The sequence below is a fragment of the Tympanuchus pallidicinctus genome, unplaced genomic scaffold (assembly GCF_026119805.1).
Source record: "Tympanuchus pallidicinctus isolate F22 unplaced genomic scaffold, pur_lepc_1.0 scaffold22, whole genome shotgun sequence".
Lineage (NCBI taxonomy): Eukaryota > Metazoa > Chordata > Aves > Galliformes > Phasianidae > Tympanuchus > Tympanuchus pallidicinctus.
In genome coordinates this window covers 40,589,010-40,608,581 of record NW_026294739.1, presented here as the reverse complement: position 1 = coordinate 40,608,581, position 19,572 = coordinate 40,589,010, and the positions used below count along the sequence as shown (strand labels likewise).

Genomic DNA, 19,572 nt, shown 5'->3' with positions numbered 1-19,572 from the left:
AAACAGCAATGTTAATTTTCCAGATGTATCAGTATTCACTGTAATTAGGAAGTTCCTTTGGTCAGAGCAGGGCAGTTTGCAAAGTTCCACCTCGGACAGAAAGCATCGCAACCCCTCTGGAGCTCCTCACAATTACACAACACGGAAGCAGGAAACAAAACAAAATATACTTTATTAAAATTAAGCATGTTAGCACCTCAGTGTAACCTGGAGAAGTCGAATAGTCCAGCAGTTAACCAGTCCAGCGGGCTAAGTGGCTGAACATCCTGAAGTGCATTCCAATGGTAAAAAAGTACCATGACTGTTAAAACGCGTGTGTTCTCAAGAAGCTAGGATGCACAAATGGCCTCGTTTGTAAGGAGAGACCTTGTGCTGCCTATTGTCTTGATGGGAGCATAGATCTGCTGGACCAATTACATATGCTAAATCAGATAGGGTAGCGGGTGTCTGCTTTCCCTACCACCCCCTCCCCCCCAAAAAACAAAACAAACTTGCTGCTTACTTGACTTGCAGGAAAATCAGTACACGGCAGAGCTGAAGTTAGAGCTACATATCAGAGAAAATAAATTAAAATGAAAAGAACAGGAAATACTTAGTACATGAATAGACCTGTAGTATCCTCACAGTCAACCATCCAACTCAGTACACACAGCAATAAAGAAATGACCCATGCATCACATAGCAGGCTCTGACAACCAATGCCTTCAGCTGAACTGGCTACATGATCAACAGATAAACCTCCAGCTAACAGCTGCCAATGTGCCCTTTTGTTCCCTCCTACAGAGGGCATTGAAACCCACGGTTGGAAAGCTATGTTAGCCAGCGTTACAAAGATTACAATATTTTCAAACCAAAGATACTTTTTACATTTAGAAAATACTTATATAAAACGTAGTAAAATCGACGTCTCGATCTACTAAGTGTAACACATTCCAAGTACAGGAAGATGATCTCACAGACCCAGAAGCCACCTGGGCACTCCCTCAAAAGTAATTATGGGCACACTGTGGTGAACTGCCTTTTGTTTCCCAACATACATAATAGTCAAGCTGTCCCCCCCCCTCAACCCAAGTACGCATGGAGACGGAGTCAGAGCGGCACGCCAAATGCCCTCCTCCTGGAAAGCACCAAGGGCTCCGTTCCATGGCTCAGTCCAAGCTCATCACCTCACACCCCTCATTCCACAGCCTTCTGGCCAACTTCCATTTGGTTTCCTGTTGCTGAATGCGAGGGGACTAACGCTGGCTAGAAACAGAAACTACACGATCATTCCACGTAAATTTGTTACAATACTTTTAAATCTTGGTTTAAAACACGCAAGCACATTTCATTAAGGTCTTACCTAAGGTACAGATTATTAGTCATGCCAACTAGGTTAGGATTAGACAGCAAGGGTTTGCAACCACTGCAGATACGTTTGCTTCACTTTGGCTTCACCCCAGTTCGCTGAACGAAAGCCAAGGATTTAAATTCCGACGTGTTACAAAGCCTGTGTTTCACGAGAGGGAGTTCTTAAGCCACTGGGATAAACTACAGACATCAAATGCCACCAGATTCTTTGTACCAGGTCACAATCCTTGCTAGTGTTGAGAGCAGAGACAACTGTAACAAATACTTATGTACTGCTGAGTAAGCCAAGCCTATACGAGCACTCTTAAATTTTGGGATTCTTTCACACTAGAAATGGCAGTCTTTTATGGCATCAGTAATTTACTGAAGAAACACATCACCCTGAGAGGGTTTTCTAAAGCTTTCCTCACGCCTTTGCTAAGCAAGGCCAAGCAAAACATCGTTGTTTGTTCCTATGGTGGGTACAGTGGCAACCATGCTTTCAGGCGTGCCTTCTCCAGGGGGTAGCGTTCCTGCCACCTCAACTGAGCGCAGTTTATTTGCTGAAAACCAACACCCTACATCCACTTAGTGGTGACACGGGGTCCCAATGCCCTAAATGAGAACAATTTCAAACTACACAGAGGATGCCAGCGGACTTGGTGTAGGCCAGAGGTGTCTCTAAGAGGAAGCTGTGTTTGTAACAGCATTCCTCGGCAACTCCTGAATCCGGTGAGTTTGCATGTGGGTAAGCGAGGCCACGGCCCATGGCGGCCCTGTCCCGGGGCGATGGAGGCTCAGCGTTCAAGCAGGGCCCGGCCGTGCCCCGGGAGGAGTCGGCCGCCCTCAGAGCCCGTGGCGCTTTCGGGCCCCGACGCTGGCGGCATGGAGCAGCCGGTCTTTCTCTCGGATCTCCTCGCGGAGCTGGGCCTCGGCCAGACGCAGGCGGCGGATGCTGCCCTTCATCTCCTTCATCTTTACCTCCAGCAGAGCGATGATGTCACGTTGCTCGTTCAGTTTCCTCAGCAGCTCCTCCGACGTGGTGCCGGACGACAAGGAGTACGAGTGGTCCGGCGGGCCGCCTTCCACGGGGCCTTCCTGACCTACCGGCAACCAGCAGGGGCCGGGCCCGGCAGCGGCGGCCCCGAGCTCCACCTGCACCGTCAGGTCGATGGGCTTCACGTCCTCGGCCGCGCCCCCTACCGGGGCCTCGGCGGCGGGGCCGGGGCCCTGCGGGGCGACGACGACGGTGGCGGCGGCGGCGGAGGCGGCGGCGGGGCGGGGGCGGCGGGCGGCCCGCGCTGCTTTGCGCTCGTTGACGCCGCGCAGCGGGAAGATGGTGGGCACCCGCACCAGGTAGGACTTGCGGCCGCCCTGGAAGTGCTCGCTGCAGACCCGGTGGCCGGTGGTGGGCTGGAAGGTGCTGAAGCAGCCGCTGACGCCCGCCCGGGAGACGTTCTTCAGCCAGAGGCGCCTCAGCTCCTCGTCCTTGGGGAAGGTGTAGAAATGCAGCGCCTTGTCGCGGTGCGAGTTGTTGTAGCAGCCCGGCACGCAGCAGGTGAAGCCCGGCATGGCGGGGGTCCCTCGGGGCGCGGACGCGGGCCCCCCGCCGGACTACAGCTCCCACAAGGCCAACCGCGGCCTCTCGCCGCTCGCCGACGCCTCCCGCCCGGGCCGCACCGGAACTACGCGGCCCACAATGCAGCGCGGGGAGCGGGAGGCCGAGCGTCGCCTCAGCGCTGCGCCGGAACTACGCGCCCCACACTGCGCTGCGCTTCAAAACTACCGTTCCCAGCGTGCCCCGCGGCGTGGCACCTCCCGTCGGGCGTCGCGAGATCTCGCGAGACCGCGCCGTGCGCGCGCGGCTTTCGACGCGACGGTTATCTGAGGGCTCCGCCATGGCCGGCAGGGCCGGGCTCCGAGCTGATCGCGAGGCGGCCCGCACCCCAAGGGTCGCCGTCAGGGCGTCTCCGAGACACCGGGCTCGGGTAAAGGGGCGGGAGCCCGTCGTGTCCTCTGCGGTACGGGAGAGCTCTTTATTTATCTCTGGGCGGTTGTGGCGGGGCAGAGGGGAGGTGAGCTTGGGGTTGCTGTCTGAGAGGCGTTATTTCGAGCCGAGCTTCGAGGGCGGGATTGTTTTCAGCTGGAAGCTTTGCGAAGTAAAGTTGCACAGTTTCCTCATAGGAATCTGGGATAGGTGTGCTATAAGCCATGTTTGGCTTTTATTTGAAGGTAGATACGGGTGATTTAAATGCTAAAGTGCATCCCTGCCGCGGGTCGTTGAGCTGCGTGTCTTTGGTGTCTGTTCTCAGAGCGGATCTGGCTCAGGGAAGGAGAACAAGGCCGGCAGCAGCACCCCGCTGAGGTACAGGCCCAATGCCTTGTCTGAGCTGGACAACGCCACGCCGCGCCTCATGCTGAGGAGGATCATCCAGAACCGTGAGCAGATCCCTGTTCTTAGCAAAGCATCGAGTAGAAGTGCAGCAAATGACAGCTGTGCAAGATTATCAATGGGGAATCAACTCTTTGAAAGGGTTGATAACTGCAGAAGAAGGGGAAATGGTTTGAAGTTGAGGGAGGGGAGATTGAGGTTGGATGTCAGGGGGAAGTTGTGTACTATGAGAGTGGTGAGGTGCTGGAACAGCTGCCCAGAGAGGCTGTGGATGCCCCGTCCATCCCTGGAGGTGTTCAAGGCCAGTTTGGATGGGGCCCTGGGCAGCCTGGGCTGCTATGAAATGTGGAGGTTGGTGGTCCTGCCTGTGGTGGAAGGGTTAGAGCTTCACGATCCTTGAGGTCCCTTCCAACCCGAACCATTCTGTGATTCTGTTATGCCATGCAGCTTCAAACACCAGGTCTTCCATTGATGAAAAGTGTTGAAGGTTATCTTTGTTGTTTTTTTTCCCCTGGCAGCCCCGGTGCTGCCTGCTGCCCTGAGATGCTGTGTAAGGTGCAGAGGTGCTTGCTGCTCATAGTGGCAAACCAAAGCTCTGTAGATGGTGGAACGCTGATGCTGCCATTTGTCAGCGTTGGTTTGTCAGCCTATGTGCCAGCTCTCCTAGGAGGGGAATCCAAATGCTTTGCACTTGGTCTTTGTTTTAACCTGTCCATAAACGTAGTTTTAAGAGCATAGTGTGGTTTTGACACTTTCACAGAATCACAAAATTGTGGGGGATGGAGGGGACCTCTAGAGTCTCACAGGAAAACATTCAGGTCTTGAATAGAGAAAGAGACTTCTCCACTTCTCTAGGCAGCCTCTTCCAGCACTCTGTTGCCCTCACAGTAAGAAAGTTCTTCCTTGTGTTGGTATAAAACTTCCTATGTTCCAGATTCTGCCCATTGCCCCTTGTTCTCCCCTTGCTGCACACCACTGAGAAAGTCAGCCCCCACAGATTTGATGCCTGCATTTTAGATACTTGTAGCTCTGAGACTCCTTCTCAGCATTCTCTTCTCTAGACTGAAAAGTCCCAGGCTGCGTTTTGACACTGTTGCCAGTTTGAGATGTGGAAACCAGAATGTTTGGTTTTGTTGACAGAACCACAAGTGTCACCTCTAGCACTTCAGACAGTTAAGTTGGAAGAAAGAGAAGATGCTCAACCAGAGCCTCCATCTCACAGGACTTCTAGCACGTGAGCACTTTGGTTTTTGTTTGTTTGTTTTTTTACACTACCAAATGTAGCTGCAGTTTCTTTTCTGCTGGAATTGAGGAGCAGGATTCCTTCTGTTTCAGCAGTCAGGTTTGTGCTTTGTGATTTTCAGAAGTAATCTTTTCAGCTTTAAAAGTACCAAAAGTACACTGGGAGTGAACAGTAGATACCTCGTGTTTGTACTAGTCCTCCTTTTTAAATGCAGACTTTCAATAGCCTTTTACAGTGGAAGTGCTTGCTAGATACAAAAAGTCTTCTGATGGAAGTCTCTGCTAAATTTTCTATCATAGAGGCTACAATAAAAGCTCTTGGATCTTTGCAAGTCTCTAGGCTGTGTGCTGAAGACACTGGAGTGTAAAGTGTGGGAATGACTGTTATGTTCTGTTATGTTCAGAAAACAGGTTGCTGCTGTTGTTTCTACAGTGTTACTGCTGCTTCTTGTCCCTGTACTGGGCTGCTGTGGGGTTACTTGCTCTCCTGTAGGGTGGTTTGCAGGTGGGATTTGCACAAAGTTCATGAGCTTTTGTTCATGTTCAGCTTTCATTCTGCTATGTTAACGGGCCTGAGCCTTCCACTGTGAAATCAAGCAAAGCTGCTAGTGGTGGCAGGTAGTCATTTGCTCTGACCACTTTAGGCACTCATCTGCATTTTTGTTTACTGCAAAATAAAGTAACCTGTTATAAATAGTGTGATTTTTATAGCTGAACTTTTGCATTGCCAGTAAACAACTTAAAACAGGTCCTGTAAAATACTAAGCAAACTTCTGTCTGCTGCTCTTTTGATAGAGGAAGTTTGGGTTTGCTGTGAGTGCTGTAACTTCATTCCTTTCTAAAAATCGAACCAGGTGAGCAGTGTCATCTCAGGACCTTGATTTTGCCTATTGGAGTTCCTGCACATCTTGAAATGTATGTCTCATCAGTCTGTGTTAAAAGATCAGGTGGTTGGATATCTGCAGACTTACATTCAGCTAGTTGCTGAAGTTAAACAAGTGCAGACTTTTTTTCCTTCTTCCTCCTAGCCTTTCTGTGTGCCATTAGGGTGAAGAGAGCTTTGGAATATTTTGGGAGCCCAGACTTCTACCGTAGCCTGAAGTTTCTCATCCCTGTCCTTCTGAATATGCACTTAAGTTTTGTTTCTCTTACCTCGTGAAATTTGTTTTAGTATGCAAGAGCAACAGTTTCCCATATTTGCTGAGCTAATCCTTGATTAATTAGTTCATTATTTCTGCTACAGAAAGGACAAATAATTTCCATTTAATTTCGAGCAATGTTACGGGGCATATAACTGAATAATAACGTCCTGTACTAAAGGCCAGATTTTTTTTTTGGTAGGGTGGAACTGCAACTGCCAGACCTTGCTGCTGAGGATCCATCTGTCACTGCATTCCCCGTGACCAGGAAGAGAAAGAAACTCAGCGTGTCTGAATTTGAGAGAGCAGCAGACAAGCGGCTTCCTCGGAAGCAGGGTGAGGATCTGCATTTACTTTACATTTCTGTGATCTGCTGCAATTTAGCACCTGATAACTTCTCAGCTGGGAAGCAAGACTGCAGCATCTTGTACAATGAAGACAGCAAAGAAGGGGATGTGAAGCAACCTTTTTTTTTTTTTTTTTTTTAAATCCAAGTCACAGGCTCTGTCCTTATTGAATGTGGCTTCTTGACTTTTTTCAGCTTGGTGCTCTTTTGCATTTTGAAACATCAGCAAAAGGAAGCAGTCCTTGTCTCCTCCAAATTCCAGAAACCTGAAAATAGGAAAAAAATATAGAGAGAGATTTTGTTGTAGTTACGTCCTGTAAGTTATGCAGCCCTTGTCCTGGGGAAATTTTATAAAGGAAACAATATTTTACATTAGAATATTTTTTTCCCTTAACATAAAGCTTCTGAATACACTTTTCTTTTAGTTGCAGTTGAGCAGAGACAGAAGGTTAAAACACCTCACCTTAGTTTATGTATTCTGTTGGCAGTACCAAGTGGAATAGAATTTTAAGGTGGGATTCAGCTCCCACTTACAGATCTCTGAATCTGTGTGCCTGCATGTACGCTAGGTGGCTGAACTGCTCTTAAAGTTTAAATGAGATCTGCTCACTGGAGCCTAGAGGGTGATTCAGCCCAGCCCACAGAAGGTGTGTGTAGCTGGTGAATGGTGTTTGACCGTAATGGGAACATGGATGCCTGTGCTTGGCTGTCTTAATCTGGAGCTGAATCCCACACTGACTCACCTGTGATCAGAAAATTGACTCATTTTTCTTTTGTCCAGCATGTGTTCATGTTTATAAGACATAGGCAATGCTGTAAAAGTTGAGAGGACGTGCTCTAGTATTTACTAACGTGGGCAAGATCAGTGCTCTTTAACTAATGAGTAACCAACTTCTTTTTTTTTTTTTTTAAGCTCATTCATCATTGGACAGCACTTTGGTTCGGTGAGTTTAAAAGAAAAAATCCCTTGCCTTGATTCATAACCTCTGTAACTGTGAGCAATGTTACAGATAATTGGGTATATGACAAAGAACTGTGTTAATCATAACAGTCATATCTCATGCTTCACTACTGGAGTGGAAGTGTCATACCACATGCTTTGTATTTTTCCACAATTGTGGCCCCTGTACTGCATGACCCAGCAAGTCTGGCATGTATTGCTATCATTGCTTCTGCCTTTTTGTGCAGGTGTCGTGTCTCCTTCTTTTGCTTCCTTGGGCCATTCCTTTTTTCCCTTTCTTCCCCATAGTAAATCAATGCATTATATACCTAAGAGTATTATCTCTACCTGTTAACTCATTATCTCTACTGTTATCTCTAACCTGTTGACTCATCACATCAGTTGCAGCAATGCAGACTTCATTTTCTGGGCTTAAAAGGCTTTTTGGCAAGTCGAGACATTTCCTTCTGTCACACCTGTACTTTGCTGTAGTTAGCAATTGTTCTTGTTTCTCACTGCAGTCCTTGCTCGTTGTCTCATGCAAAGTGATTCAGAAGGCTGAGTACCACTCTTCCTATCTTTTAAATCCTCCTTTATCCTGAATCCTATTTTTGATTGGGCTGCATAGGAAGAAGAACAAGAGATAGCTGAGCTGGCCAGTCTCATTAAGGTACAAAATACGTACATTCAGATAACATATTTCCCCCCCATATTTGTTTTATTGCTGTTTTTGCTCTTACCTCAAAAAGTTTATTTTGTTGGCAGCTGTAGTTGTCAGTACTGACAGCACTTGATCACCATCCTTCTAACTCACTGTGATCTTGAGGACACCTTTACTCTCAGAGTAAATTCTACTCTATTTTTTAAAGATTTCTGAACCTTTTGCCAGTTATGCTGGCAGTTGCAGCCCTCTCTATGTAGGAGGCTGTAAAACCATCTGTTTCCTGTGGTACGTATTCTGATGTCAGATAAGCAAAGGGTCTGATTTCATTTTGTTCAAGTAAACTGGCATGTAATCTTTGGAGCTTTGTTGTTTTTAGCTGAGAGTTTTGTGAAGTATTATTATTATACAGCCTCCTGGCTGTAACCTGAGAGCAAGTGGGGAGTGTGTGGGTTTGGAAAAGGCTTTTTGCCTTTCTCTTTATACAGATCTCTTCGCATGTCAGTTGGCTCTGTGATGGCACCAGACACTGTTGAAAAAAGAGGCTTACAGCGGAGGCCGCAGAATCGCAAAGCTATTGACATCGCTGCTTTTGAAGGGGGAGTGGAACAGAACATGCTGCAAATGAAAGGTTTCTTTTGTGTTGATACTTGTGTTTTGGGACAGAGGGACTTGTATAAGGTGACTTTTAGAAGCAGTTGCTGCAACATGGACTGTACTTTAGGATTTAAAGGCTACTAACTTGTTCACAGAAATCTGGTGTAATCTGGGAGGCCAGATTTGGAACAAGGCTCTGCGCCTGTAGTTGCCTTGATTCTTGGCATTTTCAGTGTCCTCTGCCTACACACCACACAAACTATATGTTGTATGGGATTATGTTCATAACTGCAGGTACTGGGGAGGTGGTTTGGCTTGGGCCACTGAAGAGTGGTGACAGAGTTTCACAGTTTGATTTGCTGTGGATGAATTCAATTTGGTTATATGACTTAGATTTTGTATTATCTAGGTCCTGGTAATAATCATGTATTCCTATAACTTTCAATGGGCTCTTTTTTTTCCCACGTAAAACTTGTTTTAAAACAACTTTTTAAACAGCACAAGACTATCTTGTGGATTTGCAAACATCATCCATGACTGGAACAACTGCAATAGGAACTGATGCAGAAGTGGTGCTGAATAATACAGAGCTCTTTGTTGAGCCTCAGTTTGGTGAACAGAACCTTCTTGCTGTTGAACCACAGCTATCAGATTCAAAAACTTCAGCACAAAGAAGCAATTCTTCACATCCTGCTCACGTGGAAGAAAGGTTGGAGGGCCTGGTATCTGCTGTGAGCACAGATGTGAGAAGGACCAGGAGATTTTCTGAAAAGGACTTAATAACTGATCGTGAACATGTTGATGGGATAACTCAGAAAACACCTGCAAGGCAGGGAGAAGAGGAGCAAGATCACTCCCAGCAGAATGACTCAATGGAACAGTTCTCTGAGCCAGAAGAAATGGCTGGCAGTGAGTACAGTGGGATGGGAATTGGAGGTTGCAGATATTATATGAAATCACAGGGACTGGGTTGGTAGGGGTAGTGGAAATGGTAAGTCGTGGTTTGAAGCAGTGATGGAGCACCTGGTGGGAAGGCAGGGCCAACCCAGGGGAGCTCAGGTGCAAGCAGTGTACCTGAGTGACTGGAAGGATCCAGGATCCACCCCTTCCCAGATCTCATTTGAGGGTTGGCAGTGGAAGCAGAGGTATCTTGCTGGAGATCCGTGGAAGCAATTCACCTGAAGGGCTGGGCCCTGGCTCCACCCCTCCCTAACCTCCTGTAAGAGCTGGGAGCCATAAGGGGAGTATCTCTACTTAGAGATCATCTCCTTTGGAGCGTTTGATGGGCCCTGATGCTCAGAAAGGGGTAAGAATTCCCTCTTTGTTACTAGATTGTGACTGCTACCTTTCTTAGGTTTAAAGCAACTATATTGGCTGCTGCCTGTGCTTGCAGGTGGCTTGCAGAGCAAAGCCAAGCCAAGGTTTTATTAATGCAATGCATTATTAAGTTTTTGGAGATAACTTGAGTCGTATCAGAAGCACTGTGAGCATTTCCTTTCGAAAAGCATGCTGTGACTCATCTGCTCCCTTGTCCCTATTTGCTTTGTTCACAACAACTGCAAATGGAATAAACTTTTCTGTTCTGTAGGTCCGCAGTACTGCTCATCTTCCTGGAGGAAAGATGAATAGCTCCTTCTTGGCAAAGAATCTGTCCAACTAATCACTTCTTGCTAGTCCACATGTTAACATTTGTTATATTTATTGAATCCAGTTTAGCCTTTAGTTTTCTTCAATACCTGTCAGCATCTTTCTCTCCTCGGGGGCTTCAAGGCTGCCCTGCCTGAAGTAATAATGATTGTCACTCGTAGTTTGGGGCTTAATACCAACCTCCCTGTTCCTGGAAGAGGATTTCATACACAGTGTGTTTTTACATGGTCTGCTTTCTCTGAATCCTTTTGCCATAGAAAAAGTCAGTAAACACTGTGTGTGTGCTGAGGTTGGCAGGCAGCACCCATTTATTGCCTAAGCCTTGGGTGAGTGTGGACACAAATTCCTGTGTTCTATGGAATTCCATTTTCTAAACTCTAGCTTAGGAGTATCAGCAAAATTAGTTATCTTTTAACCATGGTAACACAGCATTTTGTTTTGAGCAGTTCTTTTCAGTTAGTTTGCTTGGGTAGCAGCTATTCTCCATCCCTAAATTTATAATTGCATGAGATTAGCGTTCTGTAATCTTTCCTGATTGATTTGGTTTTGGTCCTGTTATTGCTTTGCTTGGGTGCACCACTGAAATGTGGGCATCGACTGGATGTGACACTGGAGGATGATGAAAGCCACCTCAGGATTATTGCAGTGCTGTGAACTCAGAGCTTGGAGAATGGTCAGAAAAGCAAATTACCTGTAAAAATTACTGTGAGAAGAAGATAAAGTGGTGAACACTGCTGTGCTGCTAAGTAAATGATTGTCGTGTTCACCTTTACTGCTGTGTGTGGCTCTGAGCTCTGCATTTCAAAACAGGTTTAACAGAGTGCAGAGAAAAGTGATTAGCATTAATGATCATCAAATGCATGGAGCAGTTTCTGTGCAGTGAATGACTGAATGTAAGGACTCCTCAGCTGGGGAAAGGCAGCTGCTCTCTGAGACTCAGAATTTTAAAAGGAAAACCCTTGAGCAGAATGAAGGGGTTGGTAATTGCCCTCTGAGTAAAGGATTTCCTTCTGACATCTAGTCTAAATCTTTCCTCTTCTAGTTTGAAACCATTTCCCCTTGTCCTAATGCTACCATGTAGAAGTCAGTCTCTTTCCTTTTATAACCTTCCCTTAAGTACTGAAAGGCCACAGTGAGAATCACTGGCTGCCTTAGGCAGCTTTGATGGTCCCTGGTTCAGTTTCAGGATACCTGGGCACGTGCTTTGCCATCTAAACCCATGAGCTGGAAATGGGGAGGAGGGACTGGGAATAAACTCTTATGTATTGCTAGATTTAAAGGAAAAAAGAATTGGCCTTTCAGGCAATCTCCAAAAGTGAAACTAGCTCTACAAGATCTACTCTTTTTGTCTTTGCTTACTGAGAAGTACATTTCCTTTGTGGGGATCTGACGTGTGCCCTGAATAGGTGGCAGACTGAGGAAATGTTTTTCATTGTAAATTTCTGGAAGGGAACTGCATTTGCAGTTTATGGCTGTTGATGTGTTTACTTATCAAGTGAATTTTAGCAATTGTTAAACCAGATGCTGGTAGTTGATTGTATTTTTGGTTGGTGAAACTGATGATGAAGTTTCCTGCTTTAGCTACAGAGCACCATGCAGATACTGAATATTCTGAACATTCAGAGAAGAAACTGTCAAGAAAATCAGAATCACAGCTAACAGCAGCCCAGGATGCTGGAATCAAAATGAAAATGACCCCTTTGGAAGGAGGAGGAGCAGCAGAAGGCACTGAGCACCAGGACTCGCCCAAAGCTGGTGAGATCAGTAGCACTAGGACCTCTCAAGCTGCACTATGGCATCAGTGCTTGGAGAGATGCTTGTTAATTCTCTCAGTGTTCTGCAGTCTGGGTTAAATGCTGGGGGGAAAATGTAGCCAGCTGATCTTGACATTTCAGCTGGGAGACTGCAGTACAGCTCAGGTAGAAACCAAAATCTACTTGGCAATAGTGGCTGGAAATAAATAATTGCTGGAAGCTTCTTTAATTGACAAAAACTCCCGTTAGTAAATTACAGTCTTTGTCTGACTCAACTTTGATACTCTCTAAATGCTTTGATGAATCTAGATCTAAGTTAGTTTTCTTAAATTACAAGGGTCTTCTGTCTTTAACATACCATCCAAAGTCTTTGGTAATGCTTATTTTGAGGGGAAATCCACCTTTCCTTATAGCACAGAAGCTATGTAGTTCTTTTCATTAAAAGAAGATGATCTAAAAGGAACTCGGATAACAACTTTGCTCTGAGTTACCAAGTGCCATTTTCATCTGACTTTGGCACATGTAGGTGCAGCAAAGGGAAAAAGATGAGGATTCATCAATGCTTTCACTACCCAGCTTAATGGATTGATGTTCTAATCCTTGAAAGCAGGAATATAACAGATGGCAACTTTTTCAGGAATGGCAGGTTGGGTTTAATTTTCTGCAGCTTTGGTTGTGATGATTGCTGCAGTGATGTATTCTTCCTGTTTTGGCAATCTAGAGCTGGAGATGGCTGGAAGTGTTGGGGCTGGAAGTCTTGGCAGGCGTTCTCCTGCTTCGTACTCCCTTGAAAAATCTGGGGCAAAGCCATTAAAAGAAGCTGTTGAGCAAACAGGTGAAATAGAACATAGGACCATCACAGGAGAGGTGGATGCTGCTGAAGAAGAGTCTGCTGATAACGAAAGTGAAATAGAAGACCATGAGAGTGAAGGTAAGGAGAAATCTGTGGAAGTAGCAGAAGGCAGTTGGAGAATCCCCTGGTATCTGTCAACAGGTTGAAAAACAGCAGAACTAATAATGTGATCAGCTGCTTAGTCCACTAGATAGTCTAGGTGAAGCTATTGGCTGATATTCCTAGGGCCAGTCTACTGCATCAGTCTGCTCCATTGCTCCAAGAGGTTTTGGAAGCATTTAGAAGAATGTAGTTCAGTCAAGGCCACATCTGAGAATTGCCTGTAGTGAATCTCAGTGCTCTCTTGGCATTGGTCTGAAAATCATTCAGTGTGTAATGAATGTATCCTGAACTGAAAAACTGAACTAAGGGCATCCTGAAAGAATCCTGTTGCCAGAGTTTGAGGCATTGTGAGGAAATTCAGCTGTGATAAGAAGGTGGCAATCGATCTGACACGCTTTTGCTGTGAGAAAAGCTGTGAAGTGTTTGTAGGGTGTCTGCAATAGTGTGTGAAAGGAGTGTGTGAATGCTTATCTGTAACCTTCAACATCTTGCTGGAGAGATCTGTGTGGTGCTGATGGGGTGGAACAGTGGAAGTAGTGTCTTCCAGATCTTGTTGGACAAAGAGAGGAAGAAAAGCAGGAATTAAAAATGAGGAACTGTGCACTATAGTTGTAAATTTTACCTCAGAAACCTTAGCACAAGTAGTTTCTTCCTCTGCATCCCACTTCCTGCTCCTCCAGCACATGTCAGGATTTCTTCAGAGGAAACTAACGTGAGGAACCATAGTGGCTCACCCAGCCCTGCTTTCTGTGAAGGGCTCCTGACTTTTGAGTTGCAGAGTTTAACTCCCACTGGTACCTTGAGACCTCTGGTAGATGGACTTGTCTGCTGTCACAGGACAGATGCCTCAGCCTCCTGGGGAGGGTGGTGAAGTACAAACTTCACTTATGTTATCAGATATGCTGGATTCTTGGGCTCTGCTCAGCTTGCGAGGGAAACTGGCAGGCAAGAGGTTTTCTCTCACCAGTCCTAGACAGGAAGCTGCTCAGTATTTCAGTTTAGTTAAGGTTTTCTTTCCTGCTCATTGTTACAAACTGAAGGGATTGAAGACTGAAGTTAGAGGGTGCAGATTAGATTGGATGAAACTGCTACAGATGGTGCACAGGCAAAGAAAAGGCAAGGTACTGTCTGCATCCTGAGCCTTAGCTGGAGGGAATTTCTGAAACTGCAGATGTGGGAGATGCTCATAGACTCACCTTCGTCTTGTGACTTTCTTGCTCTACACATCCCTCTGCTCAGGAGAATTTGATACTAATTTAACAGGATGACATTGAAGTAGTTTTCGTGCTTTGAAGTTCTCTGGAAGAAGGCTGCAACTTTTTTGGCAGTTTAAGTCGATGGAACCAACAGCCCCAGTGTCCATTTGAGGCCCTGCCCAGCCTGCAGGTCCCACACAGCCTACTGGGTGGGAGCTGGCAGTGAGGAAACCACCAGTGTGTGAGGCAGGAGATGGGGCAGATAGAACTGCAGCAGTCAGTGGCCAGGCTGGTTCCACACAGCCATAGCCTGAGTGCAGGCAGTGTGGCACCAGACCAGATTTGTGCAAAGCTGGCTAGACTTCTGGCTGCTGCTACAGTGGTGCTTGCTGCAGGGATTTGGAAAACTGATTTTAGTTCCTCAGGTGGCTGGTACCCTTTTGTTTTCTTTTTTCCTTAGACGTTTCCATGAAGACACCCATGTTTGTCCGTGCTGCAGACCACAGACGGCATCCTGTGCTGTCGCCTCCACGTCCTGTAAAATCTGCTGCTCCTGAGTAAGTGTAAACAGCCTTCAGCAGTGATCTGATGGAAGTGTGCCTGGGAAACACAAATGGCAAGAGCAGAGAGCTCAGGGTGCTGCTTGTTAGCTATCTAACGTGTGTTGTTTGGGTTTTGTATGTGTTGGTCTGAGATGCAAGTCTTCTCTGTTGTTTCTTACTTGTCTACTGAGTGAATCTGGGGACTTTGCTTCCCCTTTCTGTGTTGCAGATCTTCATTTTAAAACAATAGTAGTTTCATTTAGGACTTAAAAAAAAAAAAAAACTGAGGGAGGAAGAATGCAAAAGGCTAAACAAAACATTTCTAATAATGTAAAGTTTTTCTGAGCATGTTTTTCATGGAAGGTGACTGTGTCAAAGGAGAAACTCCTGGTAAGTGTTGTCAGCTGCTAGGAATGGTGGATTGTATCTTACAGACCAGACTCTCCTGTCTCCAGATATGGAGATGGCCTAGGGATACCTCAAACTTTGTCCACTTCTGGGAAGTGAGAACTACAGAGAGCTATAGCACAGATGCATTTATATATTAGAGTGAACTATAGCTTGCTGGCTTTTGCTGTGTTGGCACCCTTATGTCAGCAAACTTGAGCCTGAATTCTCCCAAGGCTGGAATGCCACAAGGATGGTTTGCAAAATCTGTACTTCGTGGGCATGAGAGATTTAGGCAATTGAGGGAGAAAGAAGTGATAGTTCTTAACATCTTCAAATTCAGCATAAGTCTTGCCTGAACTTGGTTCTCTTCCTACTGCCTGTATGTTCACTTGATGTGTGAATTTCCAATTTCTCTCTAAGGTTGCCCCCACAGCCACTGCGGGCTCCAAAGCCAGTTCCAAAGAGCTCAGGAGCAGCACAGAGGAAAACACGTGAGCCTGAAATAGCAAGCAGGCTGATAAAGCAGATATTTAGCCATTACGTGAGAATGCCAGTGACCAGAGATGCCTATAAAATTGTTGAAAAATGGTAAGCAGCAGCAAACTGCTCTCCTCCTCCTCTTCTTTTCCCTTTTTTTTTTTCTTCCTCCTGTAACTGTAGATTCTTCCAGAGACCTGCTGACAAGTTGACGGCTCTCCCTCAGCCCTTCGCTACTCAGCTGGTGGGAAATCTGCAGGAGGTGTGATGAAAATGAGAACAGAAATGTGCTAGGTGCTTTTGGCTGCTGCGTGGCTATCAGTGAATGATGCTGCCTTGCAGCAACTTCTGACATTTGTCTCAGCTGGGACCAAGTGCACCGTGCAGAGCTTTAGCTAACAGCACACTGATATCACTGGCACTCTGAGCAGGATGGCTCTGGAGGATCAGACTGAGCAAGGTGAAGCTGTTCCTGCTGTGCACTATTACAGCTCCAGGGTTTCTCAGCTATTGGAATCTAGAAATTAGCTTCCTGAGTAAAATCTGGGGATTGTTCCAACACTGTACCCCGTAAGAGCCTAATAAATCCATGTTAAAGATGAGACTGTCAGTTAACTCCTGTTCTTGCCCGTGTGGGAGTTCTGGGAAGGGTTCTGCTTGTCAAATGTGCAGCTGTTTCACAGCTATCTTGGCACATCCAGAATTACTGGGTGATGGTCCAGAAGGCCGAGGCTGAGATGCAGTGCTTCATTCCCAGGACTGTCGTGTTTCTTCTCCCACATATTTCTCTGGCAGGCTGTGACCTGCACAGAGAGCAGCTGCAGTACAACTTACCCAACAGAAGCAGGCGAGCATTTGGTGTTAGTACACCCCACAGCCTGATTATTTTATTTTTTTTTTATTTCTTTCTTTAATTCTTCTACAGCTCTGAGAGATACTTCAAGCAGATCAGCAGTGATCTGGAAGCTTACAGCCAGCATGCAGGGAGGAGGACGGTGGAGATGGCTGACGTGGAACTCCTCATGAGAAGGTAAAGAAAAGGTGTTATTAACCTGTTGTGGTGGTCTGTGTTGCACTGATAGCCTGGTAAGACTGTCACTGCCTGGGTATGCACACTGGCAGTGTTTCCACTGTGAGTGTGGTAACTTGTGACTTGTTCTGTGTGATGCAGCTTGGCTTTTTGTCCCAAAAAAAGACATTTATGGACTTGAATTTCTGTACTCGGGCCAGTGTGGTAGAGGGCAGGCAGAAGTGTTGAGGGTTGGGAATGAAGGAGGAGTCTGAGAAACAGGTAGCAAGAGGAGGGGAATGTGTGCAAGGCTGAAGCAGAAAGGGCTGGGACATGAAAGGTGTGCGTAGAAAACGCAGGTGAGTTACAGTAAGCAAGGCTAGGCTGTTTGCATCCCTGAGAGCACTTGCAACTGAAATGGGGACTGCAAGCACTTGCATTACTGTCCTCCAAACAAAATCCCAAACAAATCTGATAGAGTTCAGACTGACTGTTCCTTGCCAAAGCAGGAATAAGATTCTCTGGCCTGGCTTCTCCTGATAGCAGAGTTCCTCTTCTTGCTGCTGCAAGACCTCACAGAGGGCCTGCATCCTGCATGGGATGTTCTCAGAGCCTCTTCAGTGCAGCTCTTCCCTTTGGGCTCCCTCAATTCCCCCATCTTATGACTGGACTTATGTTGTCCTGCGACCTAAATACAAGGGTTTTGTTCTTGGGTTGGAAGCCTGAAGCATTTCCCATTCCTTATTTGAAGTCAAGGAAGTTGTTATTCTAGTTTCCCCTGGAAGAGTTTCTTTCAGGTGCTATGTTCAAGTTATTTGAGGGATTAAAGTAAATGGTTTTGTGTGGGCTTGAGTACCAGGAGCTGGTGCTGCTGCTTAGAAAGAATTAATCTCTTGCTGCCTAGAGAATTCATTTTCCCAGCTGACAGCTGTATTGATATTAATAAAGCAGGTCAAGAAACATGATGACTTAGTTGGCCAGGTTTGAGGATTCTGTATGCTTGTTCTACCTTTTTCCCAATGTCTTTATGCTTTTCCACTGCCTCCTAAAGAGATTAGGAGTTGTTACCAGTCGACAAATAAGAACAGCATTTCTGCTCTTCCTGCAAAGAAAGCACGCATAAAGGCTGCTGTTTCTCTCTGTGAGACTGGGAGATGATGATTTTTTTTTTTTCAGGCCAGTCAGCTAAATGGTGTTACTAGAAAACAACACTGTCTGCACAGCTCTAAAATGCCAACCACCTCTGAGTTGTGAATGGCATGTAAAAAAAAAAGTCTACTGGACAATGGGATGTTTGCTTCTATTGCATCATTCTGTGCATGTCCTTAAATGGTAAAACTTATCCCATGTCACATGGACTGTGAATTTAAAAAGGAATGCACTGCTTTGGCATGGCTCAATGTGCTGACTTTCACTGTGGGAAACATGTATCTCTGTGGGGGGCTGCACCATAGATGGGACTGAACACGTGGGGAAGTTGTGTGCAAATAAAGGGAGATGACTTTCCTATTGCAAACAGCCACAGCCTGTGTGTTTCAGGAGTTAAATGCTAAAATGCCACTGCAAGAAAACTTCAGAAACTTTGATATTAAGTTTATTGGAAACTCTTTCCACTAACTATTCTGTTTCTTTTCTGCTCTTTTTTTCTGAACAAAGGCAAGGGCTGGTGACAGACAAGATGCCATTGCATGTACTGGTGGAGCGTCACCTCCCTCTGGAGTACAGGAAGCTGCTGATTCCCGTTGCTGTGAGTGGGAATAAAGTGATTCCCTACAAGTGAAAGTGCCCCTCTGGCAGTGGGCATGTCCTAGAGGTGGAAACACAGCTGACTGCTGCAAGCAGCCCATAGGTGGTTCCATGTGATGGTTTTCCACTTGCAGCTGCTGGGGCAATATGCAGTCAGCACGGGCTTGAATTGATTCAGGTTGTGCTGTGGCTATCGTGCCAGCCTGCTGGATCTCACCATCAATTATTATTCTTGTATCTTTAAATACTTTTACAGCTCTGTAAAATAAAATGATGTGTATTCTGCACAATATAAATGTTGCTTATTCTGGTGAGCTGAAAGGTTACCATACGTCTGCTGCATTTTCAGAATGTTCCTTATAGGCACTTGTGCTGGTGCTCTCCATGCTAACCATTTGCGTGCTCAAATGAGCAGTTATGGACTGCCTTCTGAGAAGATGATGATCCTTGTTTACAGCTGTGTATTTTTTTTTCTAGACCAGGGACTTTGAAGCTTGGGATCTTGTCCTACTTTGCAAACCTGGTCTACGATGTCAAGAGCAGCTCATAGTTTATCTGTGGCAACAGCTGATGGGGAGTTAACAAGCAGTAATTGAAGACCATCTGAGAGGTTAAATTTTCTAGCTCAGATGTGGTAAATGGACTTAATTGTATAAATTTGATTTACGTGGCAAAGTTTTGGTAACATGGGCACTGTAGGGGTACCCTTGTGTCAGCCTGTTCTGGCCAGTTATGAAATAGAGCCACCACTGGCTAAATTGGAACCCTTCTGCAATGCACATCAGTACTAACATAAGAAATGGTAAAAAGTGCTGCACAGCAGGTGTGTGAGGGAGTGATGAGGAAAATGTGAGAGAGACAATCCTGCAGACCCCAAGGCCAGTGCAGAAGGAGGGCAAGAGATGCTCTGGGAGCAGAGTAGAAGTTCCCTACAGCTCAGGAGAGGCCCATGGTGGAGCAGGCTGTCCCCCTGCAGCCTGAGGGCACCGCATGGAGCACAACATCACTGGGCAGAGCAGGGAGGAAGGAGCAGCAGAGATGAAGTGTTAGAGGCTGATGGCAGCCTGTGATTCCCCACCTTCCTGTGCTGTATGGAGTGGGAAGGGAGTAGGAGAGTTTGAGAATGAAGGAGTGACTTAGAGCTTTGGAAGGAGAATGGGAGAAAGGTGTCTTTTAGTTTTGTTTCTTTCTCACCTCTCAAGTAATTGTC

At 46.1% G+C, this 19,572-nt stretch overlaps 2 protein-coding genes across 2 annotated transcripts; one reads left to right on the top strand and one right to left on the bottom strand.

Annotated features, from left to right (window-relative positions):
- Window positions 1–153: 153 nt before the first annotated feature.
- Window positions 154–3,079, bottom strand: THAP11 (THAP domain containing 11). The gene has a single exon (XM_052686179.1). It carries the CDS (start codon window positions 2,899–2,901, stop codon window positions 2,176–2,178), a length of 726 nt encoding a protein of 241 aa, XP_052542139.1. The 5' UTR covers window positions 2,902–3,079; the 3' UTR covers window positions 154–2,175.
- Window positions 3,080–3,180: 101 nt separating this feature from the next.
- Window positions 3,181–18,658, top strand: CENPT (centromere protein T). Its single transcript, XM_052686158.1, has 13 exons — window positions 3,181–3,350; window positions 3,642–3,768; window positions 4,862–4,955; window positions 6,305–6,438; window positions 7,362–7,392; window positions 8,538–8,680; window positions 9,145–9,555; window positions 11,875–12,048; window positions 12,769–12,978; window positions 14,659–14,755; window positions 15,551–15,718; window positions 16,533–16,637; window positions 18,273–18,658. Exons 1-13 carry the CDS (start codon window positions 3,228–3,230, stop codon window positions 18,394–18,396), a joined length of 1,941 nt encoding a protein of 646 aa, XP_052542118.1. The 5' UTR covers window positions 3,181–3,227; the 3' UTR covers window positions 18,397–18,658.
- The last annotated feature ends 914 nt before the right edge of the window (window positions 18,659–19,572 follow it).

Coding starts and splice junctions, on each gene's coding strand:
- THAP11 (XM_052686179.1), bottom strand. CDS start 2,901: ATGCCGGGCTTCACCTGCTGCGTGCCGGGCTGCTACAACAACTCGCAC.
- CENPT (XM_052686158.1), top strand. CDS start 3,228: ATGGCCGGCAGGGCCGGGCTCCGAGCTGATCGCGAGGCGGCCCGCACC. Junction 6,439..7,361: donor GCGGCTTCCTCGGAAGCAGG/GTGAGGATCTGC, acceptor TTTTTTTTTAAG/CTCATTCATCATTGGACAGC. Junction 12,049..12,768: donor CCAGGACTCGCCCAAAGCTG/GTGAGATCAGTA, acceptor TTGGCAATCTAG/AGCTGGAGATGGCTGGAAGT.